Below are 18,628 nucleotides of genomic sequence, written 5' to 3' on the forward strand. Positions count from 1 at the left end.
CTTTCTTTCTTTCTTTCTTTCTTTCTTTCTTTCTTTCTTTCTTTCTTCTTTCTTCTTTCTTTCTTTCTTTCTTTCTTTCTTTCTTTCTTTCTTTCTTTCATTCTTTCTTTCCTTCTGTTCCTTTGGAAGGTCTTCAGTGTAGTCTCAAATACTAACCTCTGCAATACTTGCAACCATTGTCACTGCCATAGCGGCCAAGTTCAGCAGACTTAATTTCTTAGACTCCTGATACTTCCAGTGGTTGTGATGTCACTGCATACCATGGATTACTAAAATCCCTCTTTCTGCCAGCATGGGGGTCATTCCTATACTCATGTTCTAACATGGAAACTCTATGACACAAACTTTTCTTGAAAATTTGTTTCCTGGGACCATTCCTTATAGGCAAAAGTGTTCCTGTCACATTCCAACTAGGTAAATAAAAACCACTCTGAGTACTTAAAATAGCAAATTCAACTTAGGAACATGGTTACATGGTAATAGAAGAGCTAGGGAGATGGTGAAGCAAACCAGAGAAGAGTAATATCAGGAAGTCACTCCCACGTGTATAGGCAAAAAAGAGAAGCAATATTAAGGGGAGCCTGGGGCCAGGGTACGTGGCAGGAGCTGGGAGGCTGGGAGGGGCTGAGGCCACAGAGGAGCCATAGTCATGGTTGGAGATATAGCTGCAGCCAGAGATGCTGTCCGAACTGCACAGAGGGCAGCAGGCAGCAAAATGTCCTGGCTTCTCCCTGCCTCCTGGTTCCATGCTTTAATCTCCAGCCAGTGCTGGGGGTCAATACTCCTGTGATATTGAGTGGAACATCAGAAGGTCTAGGAAGAGAGCAAACAGACATGCAAAAAACCAAATGTGGTTGCCCTTTCTAGAACTGAGTGGTTTGCTCAAGAGGAGAGACTGTTCTACCACTTCAGAATAGACTCACTGCTCTGTCCACACAGAGCAAAAGCCACTGCCCAGTGAGGAGTGCTCCAGGCGCCATGTGTGCAATCTACCTATAATAAAGCTATTAGGAGGGTGAAAACTGACCAACGATGCATCAGGATATTTACGAGGGGGAAGAAATTGAGGATAAACAGACATTTACTTATAAAATGAAGGAAATAAAATAGGATTAATTTGGCAAAATAATTAAATTATTGGTAGAACACAATGTGATTGAGATCCAGACAAATGGTACTTCCAGACCAAGGCAGTTGAAAATATTCTTAGGGCACAGGGACTGTGTCCATATAACTCATTTTATCCAACATGAGATATGGCATCATGAGGAGATGGTAAGTGATTTCAGATTATGTTGATAAATTGTTCTTCCTGATGAAGTGTGAATGGCTGTAGGTAATTACATGAAATTTAGACACAAGGAGATTCAGTCAACAAATGTTTATTGATATTGAAATATATTCAATGATTAGTTTTCCAGTGGAAATCAAAGAAGCCAACACAGTTTGTTAAAATTAAGCTGGACACACCACAAGTTTGTTTTTTAAATCAGTCAGAGCTAAGTGAATAGGAGGTAAGGCTAGATAACTTGTTATGTCTTTAATGATACATGTCTGTAACTTTGTCTACTGTGTTGGACATGATTAGTAATAAGAATGCTGTAAGCAAATTTTTTTTGACTTGTACATTTCTATTTTCCACAACTGACTAATTCAAACCAGCACGTGGAACACATGGGATGAGCAAAAAAGTTTAAATTATACACAGGTTTGAATATTGACTCCTTGAGGGATAAACTGTGTTAGAAATACAAATTCCAGAAGGTCTAATTTTTAAGGGAATTGTGTCTCTCTCTTGCTTTTTTTTTTTTTTAAACTTCAGATTATATAAATACCAATGGCATTTATTACAAAGAGATTCTTTGGAATTTTTCTTTGTTCCACTCTGTACAACATTGTCATGATTGAATTTTTTTATACCTCAGACTTACATTGACATCTGAAGAAGTTGTCAAATAATCTTTTACATTTAGGTATTCTTTCCAAAGTATTTTAGCTCCAGGAAAATTTTCATTCTGATGTCTAAATAGGTTAACGTATTTTATTTAAAGAAAATACATGTAGAATTACAGAACTTTTAGAACTAGAAGAAGCCTTAAAGATTGTCTAATTTTAATGTCATTATTTTACAGATGAGAACACACACCAAGGACATTTAGTGATTTTTCTAGATGCACATGGGTTGTTAATGACAGAACTAGGTTAGAAATCCATTTCTTTTCAGATAATCTAAGAAAGCATTCTTTGCTTCAATATACAGTAAGACTTCATTTTTTTGAACATATTATATAGTTCTGGCTCATGGTCATGAGTAGTTGCAAACATCATATAGTTTTTTTTTTATCCTTAAGAAAAAGAAGACTGCTTTTTCCAGGAGGTAACTCATTCCTTACTGTTCTCAGCTTCAGGTTATTTGCACATAAAATCTTCAGCTCAGTCATCTCTCAAACTATTTTCTCCCTTTGTCTATGTTGAATTCCTTCCAAAAAATTTCAGCTTTTTCTTCTGTCTCCCTCTCTCAAACTGAAGCCTTTTTTAATCTTGGTTACTCAGTATGGAACTCTTATCATCTTTGGATTTGTAGGTTAATGTACTGTAACAGACAGGAACCAGAAAATTAAAAATGTGAAGCCACATATCAATGTTCTTGTAAGTAGGACTTCTTTTTTTTTTTTTTTTTTTACCATGGGAGACATGGTTAAGAGGTGTGATTTGCCCTAAGCTAATGAGGATAAAGCTTCTGGGCCCCTTATTTGCACAGGCCATCTTCCAAAGCTCTGAGATGAATCCTAGCATTTATCTTGACATACATTTTTGCAAATTTTAAAAGATAAGCTATTTTAACTATAATCATATAAAAACACTCTCTTTTTCACTCAGATCTCCCCTCCACCACACTTTCCTTTGTGAGGTGGTAAGGATCAAGCTATCTACCAGATACATACAGTTTGGATTTGGATTTAGCGGGATATATTTATATCCCAACACCTCCAGGTATAATTCTCAAACACCTCCAGATATAATTAAGTAATCATGTCCTAGTGAACAAATGGTGCCTAGGAATACCGCAACCCCTCACTACGTTGTTTCAAGAGGGACTGAGAACATATTACTCTATGAACAGAACCTACCTGTTCTACCACCAAATATGAGAAAGAAAAGAAACATGTTTGAAATGTACTAAAGATAAAACAAAGAGAAATGTGTTAGTTGTTGGAAGAGTAGTACGTTATGTTATACATATAGTTTAAGCAGGTAGTGAAGACAAATTTATATTTTTCTGAATTTTGTGTTCATAGTATTCATCAACTTTACAAAATTTGTTGTGATTTCTCATATGTACTCTAAATTCTTACTTTCATAATTTAGTATGCTTTTGTATCGTCTGAAAGAGCTCCCCTCTGCACAACTTTTATAGGTTTCAGATCCTAGATCAGCCCTTGGGTGATCAACTTGCCAAAGTTAATCCTTTCTGCCTTCATGATAGCCAGATCCTGGCTAACTCCAGGAGCTAGAATCCAGCAGGGCTGGGGCAGGAAAGACCCTATTATGAGCAACCAAAGAAGTAAAAACAGGTAAAAACTTCTTCTGGGAAGCACAATGAAAAGAACAACATCAAAGCGGTTGAATTCTATTGATAAGTCTAAGGGCATCATCATGGGGCTAGGAAATAGACAAGTTCAGAAGCTTCGCAGGCCCAGACATATAGCAGAGAGCAAGAAGCAGTGGTTGCATCTAAGAATGTTTCCTTGAGAAAGCTGGCTTTTTTAAGACTTGTTTTTATGAATGGGTACTCCCTAATTAGGAAGGTGGTTTGGCTTATCTCAAATGGTCAATACAGACACTATATCCACTGTCAACTGTCTAGGCTAAAGAATTTAACATCCATATGATTTCAAGACTATGGCTCCCAGGGATTGGAATCATTACTTCATTTTGCTTGTATGAATGTTATTAGCATATATAGATGACCCTGTAGAAAAACTATGGAGAAGAAAAAAAATGTTACACACACACACACACACACACACACATTAAGTTCTGGGGTTCCAGGAGCAGAGAGATTTCTACTGCTCCATTTTCATAGGATTTGGAGGAAGAAGAAAATGGGAATTATTCCAGTTGGCTAAGAAATTATTAAAATATGCTCACAGCAAATACCTTCAGATGTGACAATGGCAAAAACTTTAGAGGGTAGTGTGGTGGTCTGATTCTTTTTTTGGTTAAATCTGGGTTTGAATCTGGCTCTGTCACTGGTAGTCAAGTGCCCTTGGGCAAGGGCTTAACTGACTTCCTAAATTACTAAAAAATAAGGTTAATAAGAAGAAAAAACATGGTATTTACTTAGTGGTAATGATTACTAAGTAATCAACTAAATGATTTATATACGTTATTTAATTCCTGTAACAATTGTTTGGAGTAGTTTCTTTTAATATCTTCATTTGACAGGTGAACACATTGAGACTTAAAGAGGCTGAGGAAATTGTCCAAGGACATCCAGCTTCTAAGTAGCATCACTAAAAATGAAATCCTCATGGTCTTTATATTGCTAACTGCCTCCCAAATGATGCTGTTTACATATTGCTATTTGTGAGAATTCCTTAATATACATTCATGCAATGCTCATGATATATAGGAGTTTTAATAAATATCAGTTCCTTCTCTTTGTATCTGTACAGTACTTTTAGTTTTCTCAAAAAAGCTTACATTTATTTCATTTGATCTTTATGCTACTGATAAGGAAACTGACTAAATGATATCAACAAATTATGAGTGGATCTGGTCCTAGGACCCAGGATTTCGCACTTCACATTTGCCAACTGATCGTCTCCAAACCCGTCAAAATGCCGTAAGAAGAGGCTTTCATTTTTAACTTCCCTTGGGTCCTCTCTTCCTCTTTTAGGCTGTAGGCAGAAAGGCATATGCTTATTTTTTTTATAAATGAATGAATGCCTTGATGTTACAGAACCTGATAGCACACATTTAAAATGATTACTCTGTGTTCTTTGGGAACATCATAGCAGGAAGGCCACGTTCGACCAGACATTCCCTCCCCTTGCAATGACAAGCCTTAATGGAATCTGGCCTGCGGAGTGTCTGGGCTGTGTGTGAGGCTGGTGTCAGAGCAAGTGCAAGCAAGTTCTCGAAGCTCAGCCTTTATGACATCGTGTAATTCGAACAGTCCTTCAAAGCACCACCCACCTTTTCCAGGGGGAATCTGCTGAAATGATTCTCTTGGAAACAGCATGGAAATAGGGGGGAAGGGTGTTAAGTATGTGCTTTTGTCTGTGGATGGGTGAGTGGGTGGAGACGGGAGGGGGGTGGTGGTGAGGGAGATGAGAAGCAAAGATGGAAAAACAACCTAGACTACTGCCACCAAAATATTCTGCTCCAGGATGAGGGAGTACACCCTAGAGCTGTTAGCACTGGTCGGCATATTTTGCATATTTACATATACCAAGTATTTCCAAACAGCCTTGTGTTTGTTTTAAAATCCCACACGACGATGTCTGGTAAAGCTGTCACTGGAAAGCTTATTTTCTTGGTTGATGTTTGCAAAACTGTTTTCAAAATTCTGTATATACATCAAAAACCAAGCAGAAAAGTTAACTGTCGTTACCAGCTTTATAATCTAGACTAGTCCATCGACTCATCAGACCATATTCAGAACAAAACACCCATGTTCTAAGGCAAAGAAAGCACCTGGTTGGTTGAAGACAATTTTTTTTAAATTATTTTTTTTGGTTCAATACAAAATGAAACACAGAACATCACGCAGCGATACTCAGTCTTGAAGCCACCAAAGTGTGATTTTCTTAATTGCTATTGACTCTTACCTCTGATTTAGAAATGTTTTGTTTTTTGGGTTTTTGTTTTTGTTTTTTTTTCTTTTTTGTAATAAGAATGCTTAATACTGGCTGGATTTCTCATATAGCCATTTTCTTTAGGAAATATAAAACACAAAACCACACATAGCCCATTTGAAAAAAATTAGGGACTTCCAGCAGAAGGAATGGGGTAGTTTAAAGCTATATTTTCCTTTTAGCAAGATCCACAAGAAAAGGATAGAGTGTCGTGTTTAAAGGGGAACAGATTTTGTATTTTTTGGCAAGATAATAAATCCTCTGTTGCTATATTTGGCTCCCTGCAAATAGTCTCTTTTACAAGTGCAAAGCAAAGATCAATGCTGGTGTTCTTCATTCAGCCACAGCCAAACCTGGTGTGGAAAGTAAAACAGTTGTACTTGAGTGTTGTTTCGAAGACAGTCTAGCTCATTTATTGATCAACAGCATTCCGAAGTATAGGTACCTACTTTACACATTAAATGCATCTAAGCATGTTTGCTTTCCATCATAGTCATTCCTCTGCTTAACTGATAACAGATGTAATGATTCAATCTGGACAAAAATGTGAAAGCTTTACCATGTCAATGTGGTCATATATAGATATTTTGTCACATGTGTATCAGCAGGTCAAATGAGATGCTTGGAGACTTAGGACATCACAGGATGATCATACGTTCCCAAAAAAGGAAGCAAAACAATTAAATGGTAGTTGATTATCCCCAGAGAAAACACACTTCAGCTAGGAAGAATCTGCACCAGATGTCCTGCTCTCCAACCCCCTGAGTGCTTGTCTGACATAAATACTACATAGCCCTTTAGATTCCAAGGCACTATAATAACCACGTGAAATGTTTGAAATAACAACAGAAATTCCCTTCGTATGCAATTATTTAAGCGAAGGAAGATGAATCCTCCACAAATGACCATTGTAAACATGCAATAAGCCTTGCTATATTAAATACTCCCAGGTTACAGGGCTTATGAAAAAATATATTGAAATCTACTAATTGTGGTGGTAGAATAATGCCCCCTTCAAAAAAATACTCACGTCCTAATCTCTAGAACCTGTGAATATGTTACCTTACGTTGAAGGACTTTGCAGATGTAATTAAATTAAGAACCTTGAGATGAGGAGACTATGCAGGCAGACTCAATGTAATTACAAAGGTCTTTAAACATGTGAGAGAGGCGCAAAAGAGAGGGTCAGAGTGATGCTATGTGAGAAGGACTTGACCAGTGGCTAATGGCTTAGAAGATGGAGGAAGGGGGCCATTAGTCAAGGACTCTAGATGCTTGCAACAGCAAGGAAAGAGATTCTCCCTTAGAGCATCCAGAAGGAATGCAGTTGACACTTTGATTTTAGCCTGAGAACAGTGCCGAATGTCTGACCTACAGGGTGGTTAAGATAATAAATACATTTGTGTTGTTTGAAGCCATTAAGTTTGTGGTAATTTTTACAGCAGCCATAGAAAACTCATAACACTAGTCTAGTCTAAATATAGCAAACAGTTAAGAATGCCAAATTATTTCACCTGATATGTTGGAGGATCTACTGATTTAAACACTTATTTCTAGACTTTAGCACTTCTAAATGATTCATTTAAGAAGAAAGTAGAATCTATTGTAGGAAAACTCTCGCTTCCTTCAAAAATAGAAGGTCTTGAAATTTTCTTTTCCAAGTACCAATGAATTGTTAGGAAAGGTTTTTTTTTTGTTTTTTGTTTTTGTTTTTTGTTTTTGTTCTTTTTTTTCTTTTTCATAATACTTATAGCAAGTTCTGTATCCAACAAGTGTAAAAACAAAGCAAAAAATGCACTTCTCATAAAGAGATGATAATTTTAGAAGCATTGTACTAAAAAATTCATTCTCAAGCTTCCTGCTGTTATATAATTAACATAGTCTATTTCACTTGCTCTTCCATTATAAACACTTGTTTTATAACCCACTCCTCACTGTAACAACTAAATTCCTTGGCCTTAGAAATTAACCTCATAAAAACAAACAAACAAAACACTAAGATGTTTTAATTTCCAAAGATATTTATAAATTGCTTAATTGGATAAGAAGAAAACAGAGCTTTAGTTAATTGTCAAGAAATGCAGACCAAACCAAAATGCTACATTAAAAATATAAACATTAAATTCACATTAAATTATTTATTGAACAAACTGAAGGTAACATTGTTTGTACTACAAAGTCCTCCACCATCTTTTATCACTGACACATAGTGATGCGACCTGTATTTGAAGAGTGAACCGAAATATGAAAATGTCTCTTTCCCGAACCCCAAGAAAAACAGAAAAAAAATTAAGATTTTATAATTAGCTTGTAAAGCCAAAAGTTTTATGAATTTCGTAAATTAAGACTGACAACATAGGAAAGATTAGTTAATTTGTCTTTCTGGAAATGTAAAATTAAGATAGCATAAAATTGCTCATAAAACTAACAAGTCTGGAATTTTATTGTATTTCAATGTTGTAGGATAATATTTCTATGAATAGTTTTCAGTTTACCTAATCAACTGACAAATATAAAGTCTTCCACACTATTTATTTTTTTATAAAACTATTTCACCTTACCTAGATTTATATGATAAAAACAAATTAATCCATGTTTTCCCTTTCAATATATGCACTTTAAAAATGATACGAAGAATTCACATGAAAACACTTCCCTATACTGTATATCCAGAAAAATTTTACAAAAATGTTTTAAATCATATATAATATCCAAGATTGTAAATATCCTAAGAAATTAAATCATGTGTGTAAATAATCATTATTTTTTGCCCTAGCCACAGCATAAAAAAATGTACATCTCTATTAGTATAAAGAGATATCATCAGAAAAGTTCACATCTTATGCATACACCAAAGAAACCCCTAAAGAATCTTATATTCTAAAGGAGTTATTCTTATGTCAAAATTTAGTAGTCCAGAAATTGTTAAAAAGGAAGCTAATTGACAGTAACCTGACCTTTTCTAGAAGGTATCATTGTTTACTTATATAATGGAATTGGTAAATTACACTTAATTCAATTAGTATTTCTTTAAAAGGAGATTCAGATAAATTTATTGGATCTAATTAATTTGCAATTTCAAGTGAACACTAGTTTGATCAATTATTTGAAACTATACAAATATTTTTCAAACAAACAAAAAAGCATAATGGACAATAAAGGAAATAAGAAAATCAAGATATTTTAATAATAATGGCTATTTCTATATTTTGGAAAAGTGTATAGAATGAAATTCCCAGAGAGCACTAAAAGAAAAAAGCCCACTGAAAAATTCTGAAAGTCTGTTCTGCGCCCAATGTCCATGACCAAGTTACCAAGGTAATTAACATTTTGAAGCTCTTGAGACTGAGGTTTCCCTGCAAGGCCCACCCATACCCCAAACTTCAATCATCCACTTTTGTGTAGTTTATCTATTTGTCTTCCACATACATTTTTGAACTAAAAGTATAACCTGATTTTTCTAAAATGACTTTAATAAGAGTTTTAATACTTTAATAAGAGAGTTAAAGAGCCCTTAGGCCATGTTTTTGCAGAATAAATTTTAATTTCTCAAAAAGCCTTAAACTTTCTGAAAGAGGTGTCTTTTACCCTGGAGGAAAGAAAACACAAAACGAAATGAAACTGGGTCCTAAAGATCCTGTACATGAAAATCAGCAGGCTGATTTCAGTCTTGGTCTCATACAGTTTCTGCTTTTTTGCTGTCCTTATGTCTGCTATGAAGGTGATCAATCACAGGGATTCTAACTGCCATCAATACTCCTTTGTAACTGCAATGGTTCAAGTGAACTCTTTCCATCTTCAATAACTGACACAGTGTCAACATCTGCTTCCAATAAAATTGTTTCTTTTTTTCTCAAGCAGAGTAAATCTGCTGAGATTGTAAAGGGATTTTTTTCCCTCCCCTTTTCATGCAAACGATTTTTTTCCACCATATTTTGCAATTTTTCCTCAAGGCAAGTAAAAAAAAAAAATGAATAACTTCAAAAGAGAGGTTTTTATTCCAGGTGCTAAGGAAGCCCAAAATAGAACTGAAAAAATATAAACTTTGGTGATTTAGTAAAGATGTTGCCTTAATTTGGGAGAAAATAATACGATCCCGGGTGAATAAAATTTTGGAAATGTAAGAAAACTCACAGTTGGACCTACATACCACTAAAAGGTTAATTTATTTTCCTTCATAAATGACACACTAAAGTAACAGAAATAATTAAGAAATTTACATTTTATCTTCAACAAATAGTGGACAAGATTCTCTTGCAATAATTTGTTATGAAAAAGCAGTCATATATCTATTTGATTGCTGCAAAAATGGATATGGAAAGTATAAAGAAGGGACATCTGGGAGCTCAATTTTATGACCTACTTACTTAATTGACAGACATTTGTGGTACCTCTTACTTACTGAACATCTACTATGAGACAGAGATGATTGATAGATAGATAGATAGATAGATAGATAGATAGATGATAGACAGATAAATGATTTCCACACTTCACAGCCTGCCGGTTAGGTACTATTATCTCACTTTACTCATAAGATACATAAACCTCAAATCACACATATCTAATTGTGGCCAAGCCAGAATTCAGACAATGACCTAATGCACAAGTCAATGCTCTTTTCCATTAATTCATTCTGCTACTCTATTCATCCCTCAGTCAACACTTCGATATATAAACTTTCCTTTTCCACCACTTAACGCCACTGCCCCATTGACTTAATTTGGCAAATATTATGTCACAAAGGGACACTCAGTAAGAAATAGAATTTAGTTTCTTGAAATATAGTTTCTGATTGCAACTTTAAATGACAAATAGAACATTAAACTAGATAGCAAATGCAAAAACTAGATAGATCCTGCCCTATTCTGCAAGTCTTAGAATAGGAATAGGAAATATGATTTGCAAAATAAATAATGAGCTCCTCAAGGGCATGTTTTATGCCAGTGCCTAGAATTTGTTGTTTTTTTTTTTTAAGTTTTTATAAAGTAAAAAGAATTAATTCCTTAAATTATTTGCAACCCACTGGTTCTCATTTGCAAAATGTAGAGCAACCCTGGCCATTTTTGCTTAAAATAATAATGTTAATAATTTTAAGAGGACAGAGAAAGAAAAAAAAATTACAGATAAAAGTTAGGAGGGGACAGTTAACCTTCTTAAGAAGAAACGTTGTTTTTTAAAATATTTAGAGGCTCTTTTCAAATAAACAGTGAGGGACAAAATAGCCTGTTGAGATCTTACTTATCACTATTATGTTGTTCCTTAACTCATGTTAGTTTAGTGGTCGAAGCCTAGATTAGATGTCAAATAAATGAGATGACTTAATAGGGTCTAGCTCATTAGAAACCTTGAAGGAAGTCTAATGTTTAAAATAGTCAAAGGTGGAATGGTTCCAAATGAATGGGGGAGGAAGTTGGTAGGCCTATGTAAAGCTGGTCAGAAGACTCTAAGTTCAACAGCATCATTTGGATGAGAGAAGAGCAGACCCAGAGAGTGATAGCATTTTCAACTTAAAATAAATTCAGAATATCATGCTAAATTACAACTCATCCTCTTCTATAACTTCTGGTGGTGAAGGTAATATGATCATAACAAGGGGATGCCAGGCAAAAAACAAAACCAAACAAAACCAAACCAAGGGGATGCCAGGCAATTATAGAGACATGCACTCTCTTTTTACTTAGACTTTGATCCATTCCTTGTCTGTGCAAGGATCTAACCCTTGTAGTATGTCAACAACGCCTTTTCTCACCAGGAGACCTCACTTACAAATCTTTCCTGGATACAGCAGAATTCAGGCCCCCAGCTTTTCCTGGGCCCCAGAGCCAAGGAACCTTTCATACTACAGTTACCAGGAGTGGCACAGAACACAGTCCAAATTCAGGGTGTAGCTATTCAATTGTCTCTCTCTCCTTGAATTCAATTCAATGGAGAATAAGGAGAGGAGCAGAGAGTTAATACTTTTCTTCTCCCTTAATTGGGAAAATCCAATTGAATGATCTGAATGAGTTGGAGTACAGCGCTGTTCTAAGAGAAACTGCAAAGGAAGTTAATAGGTTCCAAGGGAAGAGGAGGAAAATAAATAATCCCCAGTGAGTCATCCCATGGGAACTGCCGAATACTTGTCTTTGAAAACTCAGGAGGACACAAGAGGAAACCAATTTTATAAAGTCATTTAACTTCATGCTCCACAGATTGGGCAAAGTACATACAACCGTAACAAGTCAAATTATAGATCAAAATATAGATAATTTAACCAAGCCACTCCCTAGAAATCTAAGTTCATATCATTTGTAAGTAGAAAATCCCTTAAGTTTTGACCTCACATTAGGTAAAAATATGCATATTGCGTCAAGGAGAGTCTGGTTAAGAAGAAGCAACTTATGATAAGAATACAAGAGAGTGTATAATAGATTTATAACTCACCAGAGGCACCAGGAAAGAAACCTAATGCAAAAAACAGAGATAAGGGAACTACTTTAAATTATCTGTAAGAACCCTGCCTAGCTGAGCACAGGTTATGCTGCTCTTATAGCTAAAATGTTTATGCACAAGATATACACAGTTTAAAATGGAAAGTGGTATTTCACGAAACACTCTATTTCATATGGGTGAAGACCAAGAGGGGGCACATCTGAGAAACTTTTACCAAACAAAAACTTCTATATAACACTAACTTTTTAATGTGACCCATCTCTGGAAGCAGCTATATGAGAATGGACTTTGCATCAAAAATCCTTAAGATATTAACTGCTACTTTTATAACCCTAATCTTTTCCTAACAAGGTCTTAATGATTATTCCAACTTCACCTTATTTAGATCCTGAGGGCCATGCCAAGTTGAATCCTGCGTATTCAAGGATAAATTTCAAAGAATAAATAGTCAATTTATTACCCCGATTTAAGTAATTGTGGCATAAATTCCAATTTAAATTTCATTTTGCTCTAAAAAGTTTTCTTAAAAAAGTTCAATCAGCTAAGACCAGATTTAAACAAACAAGAAAGTCTTGAAAAACACATTTGAAATATTATATATATAATATATTATTTTTCAATTTACAGTGATGAGTAACATTATCAGAAACAGCCATTGAATTAAAGGCTTTGTGACGCGTCTAGTACCTTCCCAAATATTATCCCTTCAAACCATCTCTAGGAAAAAGACGATCCACTTAAAATATGACCTTAAAAATTGCCATGATTGCATAATTAGAAACAAGGAAACTAAGCCACTGGCAATCAAAGGTAGCATGGGTAAACGCATTTTTTTTTCCAGTAGTTGGATATAAACTGGTTCCATTTGTCAAAGTTGGATGGGCTAGAAAGACAACTACATATGCTAGGCAAACTCTCCCTTTGATTGAAAGTTTCTGCAAAACTTAGTCAACCTCCAAGTACTCTTTGGGACAAATTGAAGTAATGAAATATCCTTTCTTTAGTGTGGTCATTAAAAAACTTCCTTTTCAAGCTATGCATATAATTCAAAGCTAGGTGAGCTAGCATGGAATTAAATCTTCACCGAGATTTAATGTAAAACAATACTATATTGGCTTGGCTATGGTGCTACTTTTGTAAAAAAGGAGAAACTATCAAACACTTGAGGTAACCTAGAAAGCACAGAGCATATCACAGACATCTGAAAGACAAGCCTTTTCAACATTTTTGCCAGTGCTTCTCTGAGAGCAAGTTCTTTAAACAGAACTTAACAATTTTTACAATATTAAAAAAAATACATCCCTCAAAAATAGCCCATCAATGCTAAATCAAACTTTCTGTATTTCTACAAAAATAGATACACATAGAGCTACAAAATTGTATTCCTGAAAGAATGAGCATTTCATTTGTGGTTCATCTTTTCCTGACAAGGTGGTTGGTTCAAAAAGGGGAAAAAAAAATCAAAAGGAAACAAAAATTAAACCACGTATCCATAAAAGCAAGACAAAAAAAAGAGAGTTGCACAGTTGGCAAAGGCTCAGATGAGGGGAAAAAACAAACAAAAATGCTTTTCTTCAATGTCTAGGACCCACTGGGCTTTCTCAAGAAAAGGCTCCCAACCAAAGTCAGCTGGCTGATACTTCCTCTTCTCCTTGCATGTCTATCGTGTCCCACTGCAGAATGGAAAATACTGGCAGCATCTTTCCCAGTGGGCCCACGGAGTCACACTCCAGCCTGACTTGCTAATACTGTGTTTCAGTACCATGGTGATTCCTTGCTCTTGTCTTGGTGCTGTAGACCTGGGAAAGGTGACAGTGAGAAAAACGAAAAGCTTTAATACAGGAAGCACTCGAAAGTGGGCATAGTCTACAAGGCATTGGATACAGAAGCCAGAAAGACAATCTAGGCCACGGTGGGGTACGGCCTGAGGATGACCTGATCTCTAAAAAAATTCCATGCTTGAGCTCACGGTTTTCAAAAAGCCAACCAACACAGCAGTTGACAGAAACTCTAGACTAGCACAATGCCACTTGTACAGTAGAAATTCTTCTTCCTCTTCTTCTTCTTCTTTTTCCCTTCTTCTTCTTCTTCTTCTCCTTCTTCTTCTTTGGTACAGTAGAAATTCCTTACTGTAGTTTTTATTTTCTTGGAGTATGAGTGATAATAAATAAAATAAAATAATAGACACAGAACCTTTTTAGATCTAATTCCAAAAGGAGCTGATATTTGGAGAAAACAAGTTAACCAATCTTTGGGGCACTTCAGTTAATACTTTTCCGCAATAAAAATGATACTTCTGAACTAAAAGAGTGAGTAAATTCCGGTGCTATTTTGAAATGCAGTCCATAGTGGTATTGCTATCCAATACGGTGAGCAATTAGACATGGTTAAAAACTGGATCTGATAGTGTCAGTAAGATAGACCTAGCTGGTTCATAGCTAATAGCACAAAATATTATTTTTATAAATATACTTATTTTTTCGCATCTTCCTCCAGAAAATATTTAAGATGGCTTATGAAAATCTATACTTCATAGCAAGAAAATAAAGTTTACAGATAAGGCTTTAAAAATAGTGACCAAAGGAAAATAAGTGAATATGTATGAATTCCAACTCAAAGCTAAAGTGATTAAGAAGTTTATCAAACAGGAAACAGAAAAATATGACTCTGATTTGGTTCCAATACAGTCAGTTGACTGATTTCTGATGAGGACAATTAGCATAGCACCATCAGCTTATACCCACTTGAAGTCACTTACCTCAGTTTCCTTTATTTTTGGCATAATCGTTTGGAAGAGGAAAGACAAGGTAATGATTAAAACCAAATACCAAAACATGAAGGAAGGCTACTGCATGAGTGGGTAGAAAGGCAGCATGATTGCCCCTGTGCGGGTGCTCAGATCACAGGATGTTTTCTTGATCCTTGATCTGAAGCTGTTGTAAGTCTGGGCTGGATGTCAGAAATGGAATGGTTAAATGAGTCAGTAGGGTTTTAAATTATAATTGTTACTAAAACAGCTGCAGTGATTTCATTTCTTGTCCCTCCAACTTGTCAAAGAATTTTACAAAACAATGGATGTCATTACAAAACAGACACAATTAGTCAGTCATTAATGGGAGACATTAAGACAATCTACAAAAAGACTACATAAAGGGAGAGAGAACAAACAGAAAAAGACAAAGAAGCACCCCATAGAACCACAAGTCACTATCTATACCCTATAGCACTTGCATACTGGGAAAAAAGCAACACTTTCTGAAAAAAGATTAGTTCCATTTTATTTTTTTTTCTCATGAGACTAGTATTATGTTTAGATACAGAGTCAACAGTTTTCCTTTCAAAAAAAGAGCAGGAGGAGGAGGAGAAACAGGAGGAAGAGGAGAAGGAAGAAATAAAAGGTTTGGGGGTATACTCATTCACTCTAAATTTGCTTTACTCGTTTTCAAGTGATTTTGTGGTTAGAATAATTTGCAACCTGACACAGTCTCTGTTTGGTGACTCTTATAATCTAAACCACCTTAACTGACAATCTGCTGACTGCATAAATATTTTTTTCATTATTGAAACGTCTCATCTTCTGTATGACTCAGTATTTCCACACTTGAAGACCCCATCAATCTATAGAATGTCAGCACAGCAAGTCATGAATAGTGTTGGAATCATCAAGTGGTTTGAGTGTCTTTTTTTTCCTCTTACATAAAGGCAATCCCTAGTTTGCTTTGCAAAGACATATGACTCCTTCAAAATCATGTTAGCCTTTTTCTGCAGACAACTATTGCATTACTTACCACAGCTCTACATTTTCGAACCAGAATAACGAGGGCATTCTCTCTTTATAACTTCATCTCTTCATTGCTTTTATTTCCAAGTCTTTGCATTAGAGTAATGCAATTCGTCTATGGCCTAGAAAATCAATTCATCTATGGCCTCAAATGTATTAAATATCTACTGCAGTCCTTGTGGTTTAACTGCTTCTTGGTGATGGTACATTCTATCAAACCTTCACTTTAATTACCAGGTATTTCAAAATATCCATAAAATTCAACAGGCATAAGTAAAATACAAGAAAATGAACAACCACAAACAAAATACCCTACTACTAATAAGTTGCAACAGAGAAGCGGTGCTAGGATTTCTCTTGTTAGACAATTGATGAGGATAAATCAGGATATTTAAGTCATCTGGTACATTTAGTTTTCTCAGCAAGGATCGAAGAGGACAAAATCATTGACTTATTATCTGTATGTGGTCTACTTACATTTGGGGTTTCCCCAGCTTTTCTTACCAGAACACAAAATCTACTCTGCTATATTGCTCCTATTTGGGCTTGTTCTGTCTCTCAATTTCCTAACTCAAACCTATAGGAAATTGGTTCATAACATATGCTGAAATCTCCCCACTGGCTCTCTGAAATCACCCATGTTTATCTTCTTGACATCAGTAACTAAGTTTTAATTTTATTGTTTAGTCTGTGAGATTTTTAGTAGATGAGAAAATAAACATCATAAAAATGGCAGTGAACATTTTCTTACAGTTAAATATGACAGGCACTGTGTGAAGTGCTTTTCATGAAATATTTCATTTAATGTTTCCAACCATGCTACAATAATATTTATTTTACAAATGAGAAAATTGAGACTAAGAGAAATTATGAAGCTATTAAGTGGTAGAGCTAGGCTTGAAAACAAGGTGGTCTGATGTCAGAGTCAAAGGTCTCAACCACAATGTATATGGCTTGCCCCCATTTGGACTATATTTGTCAGAGACTATGTCACTAAACTATACTACCCACAATTCCCCAAGTCAAAATCCTTTCATTCAATCAATTTGAGGAAAAAAATAATACATTTTTTACATTCCTTTTTACACTGTTTAGACATCACCTGACAACAGAACCAATATCAGAGTTAACAACAGAGCTCTTTTAGTAACCTTTTTAAACTATACATCTGTAATGTTTTTTCTAAGATGCGGTAATTGATTACACAGTAGTTTATTATACTTCAGATGAAGACTACTTTAGTTGTGTAATAGGATATTCCATGTTGACTGATACGTTTTTGATATATAACCCTCCCCACTGCCACAAAAAGAACCCTTCTTCAGTGTGAACACTGAAGGCGCAGGGTGGCCATTTGGATCATGAGGTGGTTTTCAGAAATGGGACCAGAGAACAAAGACATCAGACTGTTGGCTTCAGTGTTTGAGAGTCTGGGATTCAGTTAGGAGAAAAGCTTGAATGGAAATGCAAGCCCACAGATCCAGTTCCTTAATTCAATTCCAACACCGCTAACACCTGACCACCAAAAGAAAAAGAAAAAAACAAAAAAAAAAACAAAAAAAACCCCCAGACTTAAGAGAGCAAGGGAAGTATGAACACAGAAAAGAAGTGTAAATTAATTAGAAGCAGGAGAGAAGTCCTGGTCGAGGAACGAAGATTGTAAGAGAATTATCCTTTAAAATTTGAAGTATTTGATTCCCTAACAAGGCATCACAACTTGTTTTCTCACTTTCTAGCTGAAATTTTTAGGAGGCAACAGCTTCAGAGGTTCACCTCTTTTTTTTTAAGATTTATTTATTTGAAGGTGGGGAGGGGCAGAGGGAGAAAGAAACCCAAGCGGACTCTGCACTCAGAGAGGAGCGGGGCTCCATCCCACAACCCTGAGATCAGGACCTGAGCCCAAACCAAGAGTCAGACACTCAACCAACTGTGCCAGCCAGGAGCCCCAGAGGTACACCTCTTACAAAAGGCTCTGGGAATAAGGAAGTAGAGATGGCAACAGGGTGTATCTAAGGATGAAAGATCTGGACACTTCCTGCTCTCGTTTCCCTCCACTCTTAGGTGTCTTGTAAAAAGATCCTAAAGTTTCCGTGGGACCCCCAAAAAAGATACAAGAGTGAGCTCAGAGAAAATGTTGGTGGGCCTGCTAGTATGTCCAATGGCTATGATGTGGGTACCCCACAGCAGAAGAAATGACACCAGTCACCCCAACTGAGAATGTTGGAGGGATCACAATCGCTAGAGGCTGAACCTGACTTAAATGGGTCATCACTTGGGGGAGCACTCTACAGAGAATGCACTGAGAAACAGAGTGGGGTGGGGGGATAGGTTTGGAAACAAAGGCCAGGATAGGAAGGAAATGACAAAATCATGAAGCAAGAAGCAACCTCTTGATTGACAGTTTCTGTGATACAATGATTCTAGGAATACAGAGGCAAACCTAAGGAGAGGGTGAGGATGGAATCTGAGAAGAGGTTTCAATTCCAAATTGGACATTGTACTAAATAGAGCAATGGAGATACCATTAAGTTGGACTAAGAATACTCAG

At 35.8% G+C, this 18,628-nt stretch overlaps 1 protein-coding gene across 4 annotated transcripts in view; it reads right to left on the reverse strand.

The window, feature by feature from the left end:
- Window positions 1-7,867: 7,867 nt before the first annotated feature.
- VGLL3 (vestigial like family member 3) overlaps window positions 7,868-18,628 on the reverse strand; it is a 48,696-nt gene continuing 37,935 nt past the window's right edge. For all 4 annotated transcript variants that reach the window (XM_032406329.1, XM_032406327.1, XM_032406326.1 and 1 more), the window contains exon 4: window positions 7,868-14,098. In XM_032406329.1, the coding sequence (XP_032262220.1) occupies window positions 14,055-14,098 (44 nt within the window). In that variant the 3' untranslated portion in view covers window positions 7,868-14,054. The remainder of the gene's footprint in view (window positions 14,099-18,628) is intronic.

The sequence above is a fragment of the Phoca vitulina genome, unplaced genomic scaffold, assembly GCF_004348235.1.
Source record: "Phoca vitulina isolate PV1807 unplaced genomic scaffold, GSC_HSeal_1.0 scaffold8, whole genome shotgun sequence".
Taxonomy (NCBI): Eukaryota; Metazoa; Chordata; class Mammalia; order Carnivora; family Phocidae; genus Phoca; species Phoca vitulina.